General features: G+C 41.2%; 1 protein-coding gene across 1 annotated transcript; it reads left to right on the forward strand.

The window, feature by feature from the left end:
• The first annotated feature begins 324 nt into the window (after nt 1-324).
• On the forward strand, nt 325-10,816 carry glb1 (galactosidase, beta 1). The gene is made up of 16 exons (XM_049569262.1): nt 325-529; nt 1,083-1,252; nt 3,055-3,205; nt 5,003-5,063; nt 5,153-5,247; nt 5,359-5,539; nt 5,763-5,821; nt 5,917-6,038; nt 6,542-6,582; nt 6,708-6,820; nt 8,314-8,388; nt 8,495-8,584; nt 8,703-8,816; nt 9,057-9,188; nt 9,640-9,873; nt 10,032-10,816. Exons 1-16 carry the CDS (start codon nt 470-472, stop codon nt 10,284-10,286), a joined length of 1,953 nt encoding a protein of 650 aa, XP_049425219.1. The 5' UTR covers nt 325-469; the 3' UTR covers nt 10,287-10,816.
• The last annotated feature ends 1,499 nt before the right edge of the window (nt 10,817-12,315 follow it).

Genomic DNA, 12,315 nt, shown 5'->3' on the forward strand with positions numbered 1-12,315 from the left:
TATACTAACTTAAGTTTTAGCTTTAAAAAAGGTATAGTATACTTAAACTACTTTTTGGTAAGGGATAGTTTGTGGTCTAAACGTTTCCATCTGCATGTTTCCCCTTAAAACCTTAAATGTTACTGTGAAGACGATACATATAACAATTTTTCATGTGAAATTAGTAAAGTTAGTTTTGCAGATTTGACTCCTTACTGTTTAAACTGACGCCATCATCATCTCACCTCAAGCGCCTTAAATAAATGGGTGGCACTGCCACCTACTGATCAAACCGCGTTGGTACACCACAGGAATAAAACATCACATGATTTTACTTCCGCAACTCATGCTGCCACACTCATTCAAAACATCGCAGGGTAATCAGGGAAGTAGGAGCGTCAGCTGACTGTGTTCATGTAAACTCTGCATGAAGAGATACCTTAATCCAATTCTACATTTAAACCGGACAGTGTGAGTCTTGTGAGGACGCATGATGCCTCTGCTCAGGTTTGGGAACATCCTGCTGCTGCTGTTCATGTGTGGACACTCAGTAAGTAACGTTACCCCTGTGTTTTAAAGGTTTCTATTCTCTGTTGTCGACATTTGAGGAGCTGTATCTGCAGCCTCATCCCAATAACACTAAAGACTGATCAAACCAGATGATTATATCCGGTTTTATAAACCAAAAGATCAAATAAAGGAACTAGGTGTCAGATTAATTTGCATCTATTTAAATACAAAGACAAGCTCTACATGAATGTTATTGTGAGTTATGACTACTTTTTGTTGGTGCTAAAGGCATGTTAGCATCAGTAATGTTGGGTTAAATCAGTTTAATAAAATAAATGCTTTGTTTATATCTAGATATCAAACTCTTCTGTGTGTATATGTGTGTGTGTGTACATGTAATCTATGTGGTCTCAAACACCATGTTGGTTGGTATGCACAGCACAACCTTTAATGGATAGTCAAGGTTACCACGTCTGAATGACAGTCAGCAGAGACATCAGCCCCGCACCATAAAAAAATACTGTGGACTGTGGACCTTTAACCACTTAAAAACACACACTGACTTATGATGACTGTCATGTGTCTACCTGCAGCTCGGGGCACCTCGTACATTCAGCGTGGACTACCAGAACGACTGCTTTCGGAAAGATGGGGAAGAGTTCCGTTACATATCGGGGAGCATCCACTACAGCCGGATCCCCAGAGTCTACTGGAAGGATCGGCTGCTCAAGATGTACATGGCAGGACTGAACGCCATCCAGACGTAGGTTTAACTCAGGTCTTGCTCTCTTTGTGCTTTGGTTTGTTGTTTTAGAGGATTGAGAGAAACCGTTCGCTCTCCACATGTTTGCACTTGGTTGTGCCCAAGTCACTCACCTAAATGGCGTCATGTCGGCAGCTGCATGAAATAAGCAGCAGAAAATTAACATGCTATAATTCTGATAGTGGATTGATCATTTTCCAAGACAAAGTGCCATAAGTCTCCAGCCCCAGCTTCTTGAATGTGAATATTTTCTGGTAACACTGTCTTCTATCATTGAAAAGGGAATATCTTTGGGTGTCAGACTGCTGGTCGGAGAAAGAAAGATATTTGAAGATGTAACCATGGGCTGTCAGAAGTTGTGATGGACATTTTTCACTATGTTTGCAGCGCGATTAATTGCTATTAATTCACTGGAATTGCATTTTTAGGCAGCAACTTGGGTCCATGTTTATTTCCTGTCAGCTGATGTCATTCACATACACTGCAACACATAACAGGAAATACAAAGGGACCCATTCAAAATGTTTATGTTGTCAAGTTTGAAACAGTCTGTAATGAAAAGAATCCAGAGCCATCATATGCATCCTCCTGCTGGAGCAAAATCCACTTGGATGTGAGGGCGTATGTTTTTATAATCTTCGATAGTGGATTTAAAAAAAAAACAAACTTAATTTCATATGTCAGTTCAATGTAATCATCATTTGTAGCCCGGATACAACAATTGCATCTATTGAGAGGCCATTAAACCACATAAAGATTCACAAACCTCCTCCAGGTATTGGGCGGCAAGTGGTTAGCATTGTCACCTCACAGCAAGAGGGTCCCTGGTTCGAATCCCTGTGTGTCAACGTGGGTTTTCCCCGGGGTACTCGCGTTTCCTCCCACAGGTTAATTGGTGACTCTTGTATTTGCTCATAGGTGTGAAGGTGAGTGTGAATTGTTGTCTGTCTCTACGTCTCAGCCCTGCGATAGTCTGGTGACCTGCCCAGGGTGTACCCCGCCTTCCGCCCATTGTCAGCTGGGATAGGCTCCAACCCCCGCCCTGACCCCAACAGGATAAGCAGTCACGGAAAAATGAATGAATGAATGCATGAATGAAAGATTCCCAAATCTCCTCAAAGTGCGGGTACTGACAGCACATCCATCCATCCATCCATTTTCTAACTGCTTATCCTCTTGAGGGTCGTGGGGGGGCTGGAGCCTATCCCAGCTGACATTGGGTGAGAGGCAGGGTGCACCCTGGACAGGTCACCAGACTATCACAGGGCTGACACATAGAGACAGACAAGCATTCATGCTCACATTCACACCTACGGACAATTTAGAGTCACCAATTAACCTGCATGTCTTTGGACTGTGGGAGGAAGCTGGAGTACCCGGAGAAAACCCACGGTGACACGGGGAGAACATGCAGACTCCACACAGAAGGGCTCCCTCCTGGAATCGGACCAGGAACCCTCTTGCTACTGACAGCACCGTGGACATAACTGAATTATCAGTGGACAGTGGTGTTTGAATCTGTCACACTGGCCCTCTACACCTGACATAAATCTACGTGCTTCTAAATTTAAACTGGAATCTGTAAACCAGTTCACTTGATCAACACTTAGTCTGTACCAACTCTGTTATGTTTCAGCTGTCCTATTTTTTGTTTCCAACATATGTACCTGGGACTCCCTGTAAAGCAGTATTGATATAGAGTTGACAATCCTGGTCTCTTGTGTACATGAGCCAGCTAAACCCTACATAAATAACTTGAGTGTGTGTTTGCATAAATACTGACACCCCTCTCATGTTGAAAGGTACATTCCCTGGAACTACCATGAGGAGTCTCCAGGTCGGTACAACTTCAGTGAAGACAGGGATTTGGAGCATTTCCTTCAGCTGGCCCAAGACATCGGTTTAATGGTGATCCTTCGTCCTGGACCCTACATATGTGCAGAGTGGGACATGGTGAGTGCGGCTGTTAGTGAATGTTCACAGTTTTTCCTGGTACTTTGAGACAGTTGGGAAACACTGAACATGTTGAACTCGTTTATACACCACAACATTGACGGTCGAGACTATACACACATCTGATAATCTTCTGGACTTGATTTTGGGATTCTTTTAATACTTTTTGAGGCTCAGTAGGGTTTGGCCCCCAGTTATATAACTGAGCTTCTGACTCCCTACACTCCAAGTCGTAACCTCTAATCATGGGTGGATTATGATGCAGTGGGCCCCCGGGCACAGATATGCAAAAGGCCCCACCACCTCTTCTACACAGGAGCAAGACACACAGATTTGTGGTGATTTGGCGTCTCTTTGGGGTCACTTTGTGTCTTATTGAGGCTTTTTTTTGTCTTTTTAGGTTGTTTTGTGTCTCTTTGTAGCTGTTTGTGTCTCTTTAAAGCCATTTTGAAGCTATTTGTAGTCATTTTGAATCTCCTCCGGGTCAGTACGATTTAATTTGAGTGACATTTTGCAGGTGAAGGCCAGGGGGGTCCCTGTCATTTTGGGCCCCTGGGCCTGTGCCCAGTCGGCCCATTCAGTAATCCATCAATGCCTGAGAACTTCAAGCTTACCCTCACTTACTGACCCTCAGTCAAGACTTGTTACCAAAGGTTATTCTCTGCCTGAGGAGATGACGCTTGCTAGCACATTAGCTGTTTTTAATTCATAGCTTAAAATATGTTTTAAAGCAACTCTTACCTTTCTTGCATTTCACACAGCACTTAGAAAAATTTGAACATCCACAATTCCCGCCTCCCTCCAAAGTCCCATCCCCCTCCTCCTGCAACTCCACCTCCCTCCAAAGGCCTACTCCCCCCTCCTCCATTACACCCTCATTACGTCTGTGATAGATGTAGGCGTTGGCAAGGTAACGTTAGATAGAGAGGAGAGCGAGTGTAACGTTACAACCAAGACAGTCAAACGCAACCCTGGAGTTTTGAAACTTATCCAGAGTCATTGATGACGGATGAGTTTTATAATACAACATAAACGCTGACGTTAGATAGCACTGGTGACTGGCAACAAACAAGGGAGCGGTTACGTCAGTCGGAAACCTCCACGTGGGGAAGACAGACAGGACGCTCGGCCAATCATTGCATTGATCGGAGTTTTCTTAGAACCATATAAAAATGGTATAATTATGAGTTTTTATCTCTGGTGGAATTCACTTACATTTTAGTGTGCCATCAGCTTAATAATAGCAGTTTAACCTAAACAAAGAAAAGCGCAAAATTTCCAGAAAGGTAAGTGTCGCTTTAAAAGGAAAGCCTTTTCTCTTAATGCCTGATTTTTAACTTGTGTTTCATTTTCTTTAGTTCTGTTTGCCTCTCTGTGTACTTTTTCTCTTAGCTCTTAACATTGTTTTTTATCATTGTAACTATAATTTTATTGTTTTATTTTACTGCACTTTGTGAAGCACTTTGTAACCTTCTTTTGATAAGTGCTACACAAATAAAGTCATAATTATCTATAATTATCTCCTCCTCAGCCAGTTAGAATATTAAAATACTGCTCACAGAGTAATGCATTAGTAACAATAAGCCAATAATATTGTAACATATACATATAACAACAATTTTATGGGGTGGCGTTCTGCTGCCTTAGTGAGGACTTTTACTTATGATACTTTAAGCTACTTTTTACTGAAGTAAAATTATGAATGCAGGACTTGTAATTGTGTATTTTTACTGTGTGCTATTGCGCCATTTAAGGTGCACCAAAAACCGTCTGCCTTTGTGTTATTCTGTAAACCAGGGTGGGCTGCCTGCCTGGCTTCTCAACAAGAAAGACATTGTGCTGCGGTCTTCAGATCCAGGTGAGAGTCACAGAAAAACAGGATGAACGATGAAATATAGTCCCATTGCATGCTGCAGCACATACAACAGTATGATTTGTGTGTTTCAGATTACATCGCAGCAGTAGATAAGTGGATGGGGAAGTTGCTGCCGATGATGAAGCCTTATCTCTACCAGAACGGGGGTCCTATCATCACAGTACAGGTGAGTGTGGAGTCCTTGGCTGATTTCTGCAGGTTTGTCTTTGTTCATATCACGGTACTTATTTCAGTGAGGAAAATGATATCTCCCTCCTGCTGTGCCTGTGTCTGGTAGGTGGAGAATGAATATGGCAGTTATTTCGCCTGTGACTACAACTACCTGCGTCACCTCACCAAGCTGTTCCGGTCTCACCTGGGCGAGGATGTGGTGCTCTTCACCACGGATGGAGCTGGGCTCGGCTACCTCAAGTGTGGCTCGATACAAGCTCTCTACGCCACTGTTGACTTTGGGCCAGGTAGGTGTCAGGTGTCTAGACAGTGTCATTTACAGCAAATACTGATAAAAGTTTGGTTACATGTTGTAAAAGCACCTTGAGATGAACGTTATATGACGCCTCGCAGCAGTCAGCTTCTTGTTTTTCCCCACATTGACTTCATGTCATGTGTTAGATTAGTCAGAAGTCATGAGGAAGTCGCACAGATACATGTGAGCTTATCTTTTTGTGTTGATCCTGTTAGGTGGAAACGTAACTGCTGCCTTTGCTGCACAGAGACACGCTGAACCTCATGGACCTCTGGCAAGTATTTCCTTCAATATGGTTTGTGACTTTTAAACTAAATTGCAGTTTCTTTTAGATACTCATACTGTAAGGGTTTTGTCCTACATCAACAGGTGAACTCTGAATTTTACACCGGCTGGCTGGACCACTGGGGGTCACCTCACTCTGTGGTGTCGTCTGCCATCGTGGCCAAGTCCCTCAATGAGATTCTGGCCATGGGAGCTAACGTCAACCTGTGAGTCTACAGATTTTTAGGACAGGTTTCGACCATAGACTGTGCAGAAAATGGATGATGGATGGCTTGACAGCTCCCAAAAGTGAAGCCAAAATATCTCGATCACCCCTTGGTGGCTGGCTGCAGTATAGGACATAAACCCCGGCTGTTCATTATGATAAGTTTGGTTTAAATTAGTTATTTAATGTTATAAATAGCAGTGTTACATCATGATTGATAGTTGTGTGTGTCAATTGGCTCCACTCCCTGACCGCTACTGATCAGCCTCAGCTCCAAATGACTTCACCAGCGCAAGATGGCAGCAGATATTTTGGCTTCATTTTTGTACAGTGGGATGAAGTGGAGACGCATTGCCCATCTTTATATACGGCCTATAGTTGAGACACACTGATGCCACAGACTATAGAGTTGGACTTAATAAGTGAATAACTGTAATTTAAAGTTTTAAGAATCTACTTGTGTTTATCTCTGTCTTCATTTCACTTTATTGCCTCTCCACACAGGTACATGTTTATAGGAGGAACAAACTTTGGATACTGGAATGGTGAGTGCACTCTGACAGACTGGTTCGATGAGATGACAATCATTTTAAGTAACTTACAGCAAAGCTACTCAGGTCTCTGTGGGTACTTGAAGGAGAAACTCACCCTCTGATTGCCTCAACCTTAGGAGCCAACTCACCGTACGGCCCACAGCCCACGAGCTACGACTACGACGCCCCGCTCACAGAAGCAGGAGACCTCACAAAGAAGTACTTTGCCATTCGAGAGGTGATCAAAATGGTAAGAGTTAGATTTGACCACTGATCTCACTGTCGAATCGTCATAGTTGCAGTGCTAGTTAGGGTGCTAAATGTCTGATTTTACATAGCCTTCCTTGGTTTCTCCCAATAAATCAGCCTTTTTTGGTATTACTATATTAACCACTTACATAAGAATGTAGCAGTCATAGTCATAGTCATATTTTTCTAACTTACCAACAATTCTCTGTCAAAATCAGCTTGTATCTCTATCTCTAAGAAGAAGTTGAAGGTTTTGATTACAACCACGGAAAGCAAGCAGGGACCAAACTAAGTGAAGGGTTCTGTCTCCTCATCTCCTCTGCTCCTTTTCAGTACTGTGGACAGCGCTACTGCTGCACCTACACACACACTCACATGCATCTTTGACACGCAACAAACAGAGCTGGATGGAACATGTCCTGTCATGAAATAAATTCTATGCCAAGTCAAAGGACAAGTGTTTAATTGGGTGTTTAGCTCTCCTGTCTGGTGTGGAAAAATAGAAACTAATGTTACAAATGAAAATATAGATCAACTAGTCCATACCCATTGGTAGCTTTGTCACCTTCTACCTATGCCAATCCTCAATGCCTGTGTGCAGTTTCACATAGATTGACCACATCAGTGAGTAGAAAAACGTGGGACAGACAGAATGACTGACTGACAGAATGACACACTGACAGTTTCCGTGATTATGTACAGCATACCATACCATGACTTAGTCATACCAAAAATTAGGGGAAAAAAACAACAACATTGGGCCACAGGGGGAGCCACAGCGATCGGTCACATTTTAGCCATGTTTAAGCATTTTTCTGTTGTTATAGCGCCACCCAGTTGCCAATTAGAGTTAAACTTCTCCAGTCACCTTGAGGCATCCTGTTCTACATATCTACCAAGTTTAGTAAAAATCCATATGGCAGTTAGGCCTAGATAAGAAATTAGCTCTCTAGCGCCCCCATTTTGTTTGCTGGGGTCAATAATGTCAGGGTCCCCTCACATTATGTGTGGTCATATGCCTACAAAGTTGCGTGGTGATCAGTGAAACCCTTGAGATGTTATACACCTTTATGTGATGAGCCACGCCCTCCGCAATATTCATTGCCTTATAGAAGCTCAGTTTTAGTAAGTTTTCCAACTTTTGCCAAGAGGGAACTTTAGATATTGCTCCCTAGATTATGTTCACTGAGTTTCATGCAGATCGCTCAAACTTCCTAGGAAGAGATCGATTTGAAGTGTTTTTCAAAAAATTCAAAATGGCGGAAAATCTGTATAACCAGAAGTTATGGATTCTTGAGGCAAATTTGTTCCTCATGAGGAGAGGCATCTCTGTGCAAAGTTTCATGTCTCTACGACATACGGGGCATGTCACTTCAGCTCTACTGGTGTCAAATTTAGGGGCATTATTACTGTCTAAATTTGTATTTTTTTTTTTTACTTATGTACAGTAGAGAATACGTCATCTGTAAAATGTAATGTATTGTTTCACAACAGTACCGTCAGATACCAGAGGGACCAGTACCACCAACAACTCCAAAGTATGCCTATGGAACAGTTGTGATGAAACAGGTAGGTACTCAGAGGACACTGTGTTTCTTTAAACTCATCATTCAAAGACTTTTTTCCACATGATTTAAAACATGAAGTACTAAAAAGCAAACGTCTGCCACCACAGCTCCAGACGATAACAGATGCCTTGGACACACTGTCTTTCTCGGGCCCCGTCAAAAGCGTGTATCCTCAGACTTTCACTGAACTGAACCAGGTAACCTTTAAACCTTTCATTTGTTCTGGTGCATCTTTTTTCAAGTTCACCAACATTTTGTCATTCGGGGTTTTTTTAGATTTGTTTAAAATGCATGTCTTTCCTGTTTGTCCTGCAGGCCTTTGGTTTCGCGCTGTACAGAACCACTCTGCCTGTTAACTGCAGCACACCCACTCCGCTGTCATCTCCACTGAACGGCATCCATGACAGAGCGTATGTGTCAGTGGACGGGGTGAGTATATATTACATGTTTCTCCATGCACATGCCTTTTGTTCAAAAGCACGGCACGCCATCAAACCTCCATACTTTATTCTGTGCTGGTGTTTAGACAGCACCCGACATTTGAGAACTTCAGGATTGGTTTATGTTTCCACTCTAGTATAAAAACATGTGAAAATTATACATAGTCGGAGTTAAAAATGTAGTAAACTCTGATAATTTCTGATACGACCATGCTGATTTCTTCTCAAGGTGCCTGTGGGGATTCTTGAAAGGAACAAAGCCATAACTGTCAACGTGACTGGGAAAGCTGGCAGTCAGGTGGACATACTGGTGGAGAATATGGGCCGAATCAACTACGGAAAAGAAATCAACGACTTCAAGGTTACATTTTAAAGTTACCATGTGTGCTTTGAATTATAAATGTCTCAAGGCTTTCGGATTCCAGGCTGTACAAGCCTAAAAGAAGTCAAATGAAATGGCAACCCAATTAAATTTAACATTTGAATTTAACCTTTATGATGATGTAAAACTGCAGCTTTATTTATGTAGCACCTTTCAAACAAACGTGTTAAGTGCTTCACATAGCAAAATTTAAAAAGCTTAGACAAGAAAAGTGAAATAAACACCAAGAAATATGATTTTGCAAGACTCGAAACAGTAAAATGTCACTCATTTCTTAAAATATCCTGGTCAGCTGTATCGAATGCTGCGCAGAGGTCTAAGAGAAGAAGCACTGTGACACCATTTGCATCTACGATGACGTCTTTACAGTTTTCAAGAAGCTGTCAGTGTCAATTCTCTGCTTTCCCTGCCTGGTTTCTGTACCACACAGGGCCTGGTGTCCAACCTGACTCTGGGAAAAGACACGCTCACTGGCTGGACCATGTACAGCCTCAGCATCGACGAAGCGGTCAGCCAGGGCCTTCTCGGTGAAACGAAACCAACAGACCCACCTCAGCCCGCTGCTCACGCCTTTCCAGCCTTCTACAAGGGAAGCTTCATCATTCCTGACGGCATCCCAGACCTCCCCCAGGACACGTACATCAAACTGCCCAAATGGAAGAAGGCATGTGCCCCATACATTGGTTTATTCATGTAGTTAGAATCAAAAGAATCAATGACGGTTTGAAACTGTGGGACAAGTGTTTCATGAAAGACATATTCCTAAAACACAATGCAAATACAGCGTAATAATTAATCAGTCCTATGTCCCTTTTTTTCCAGGGGCAAGTTTGGATTAACGGCTTCAACTTGGGGCGTTACTGGCCAACTCGAGGCCCTCAGGTGACACTCTTTGTCCCCGGCAACATCCTCAGCACAGCTGCACCCAACAATGTGACCGTCCTGGAGCTGGAGGAGGCTCCCTGCAGCTCAGGACTTTGTAGTGTGGAGTTTACTGACACCCCCATCCTGAATGCAACAGTCCATTCAGGCTACAAATGGCACAGGAGGCTCTTCGCTAAAGACGATTTGCTGTGATCATAAGGGAACTCACCGCTGCACACGAGAAATCAATTTGCACTATTCATATTTGCTGAAGTACAGAGTCAAATCAGCACCTGTTGTGTGAGCTCAGTGAATGTTTGATTTTAAAAGCTGCCACATGTGAAAGACGGCTAATTTGGGACATGACATCGGTGATTGAATGTGTCTTTATGTGTTTTTAGCCAAATATCGTATTTACATCACATCAGCTGTGGGCGTCTCTACCTCACTGATTTTACATTTTCATTCAAAGCCTTTTTTTTTTCTCTTTCACTTCACAAAGGGATCATTGCCAACTGAAGCACTGCCAAAACATCACAGCAGCCTTTATGAGAATAACACATCAGGGAAATAATATATGTATCATTATACAGCTGTTGATATATCGTTGGACTGCTGATATGTAGCTTTTATTAACTTTAGAATTATTTTACATATGTTTGAACCTTTCCGATGTAATGCGTGTAATGCATCAGCCTTTTAAAGCAAAAATAAAAATATATGATATGATTTGATTATATTCAGATGATCTCTTTTCTTATTGTGTGTGGATATGCTAGTCAGACACATTTATTTATCACTGTAAAATAAATATATTTGTGTTGTAGTAAATATAGAGAATATAAAAGATATTTTATAGATGTGGTATAGTCACTGATACTGAGTTTTTAATATATATATATATATATATATATATATATATATACACATAAATCCCTTTAATGTATGTTGTATGTAAAATATTTGTTATTTTGTTAATTTTTATTATTTTTTTTAAATATTTTTTTTATTTTAATACCAAATCCCTTTTTAACATATTTTTATTAGATTATTTTACTGTATTATTTTGAATACCTAATAATTTTAGTTATGCTGCATGGACACAGGATATTACATATTGAGTCTAATAACACATCGCAGTGAAGTATGAAATTCACTTTTGAGTTGTGGTGGTGAAGGGCAAAATGTTCCAATGATAATTGAAAAAAATAAAAATGAAAACAAAAGAATAAAAAGTAAAAATCCACTGAATGAGCTTTTCCTGTCAGCTGCTCCAGTTGGGTGTAATGGCGCCCTCTGGTGGACGTAAGCATGAATTGCAAGCAGAGTACAGGCACAAATACACAGATTAACATGTTGAAAGGTTTTTCTTCCACAGATATTACTTTAATTTGTATGTTTTTATCTAATATACCAACCAACACCTTTTTTATTTGATTTAATCTATTTATTTTTAAATACTAAATCCCTTCATTTGAGTCTAGTCTTTTAATTCTTTATAGTACTGTCTTGCCTCAAGGTAACATACCCAGTTTTGGCTGTTTACACACACACACACACACACACACACACACACACACACACTACATCCTCAATTATGTTGCAATACTTTAAGGATAGCCAAGACCCTAAAAAAACAACAACTGCACTGTTTATTCTGTTTATTCTTGCTGAAATATGCTCCTCCTCTTTACTCTCTTTGGCCCCTTGTTGTTCTGCATACACATGCTTCCACTTGGCCACATCATAAGCAAATACAGCATCCTGTTCCATTGCTTTGCAGATGACACACAGATACATGCTGTGCAAGGTTCTGCTTGCTGATCCTCAGTCCTGGCTAAACACCAAAGGTGACCAGGCTTTTGCGGTCAAGGCCCCTCAGCTCTGGAGCTCCCTGCCTGAGGATGTGAGGCTTGCTGAATCAGCAACATATTTTAAATCGCCTCTTAAAACTTATCAGTTCAAAGAAGCCTTTTATTAATTTCTGCACACTGTTTCGTTTACATATGTCTCATTTGTTTATCTTTATTTTTTGTTATCTTGGTTGCAGCAGTTATTGTATTATTTTATTATGTATTACTCTTAACTGTCTGATTTGCTGTACCTCAGTGCAGTCTATTAAGCAATTAGTTTCCAACTTTGCCTATCTGATTTAGTGAGAGTTTTTTTTTTATTTTTAATGTTCTTTCTTTTTCTTAAAATAGCCTCATTTTATTTGCTTGAATCCTGAATTGTTTTAAAT

Source organism: Epinephelus fuscoguttatus, linkage group LG3 (genome assembly GCF_011397635.1).
Source record: "Epinephelus fuscoguttatus linkage group LG3, E.fuscoguttatus.final_Chr_v1".
In the NCBI taxonomy this organism is placed as follows: domain Eukaryota; kingdom Metazoa; phylum Chordata; class Actinopteri; order Perciformes; family Serranidae; genus Epinephelus; species Epinephelus fuscoguttatus.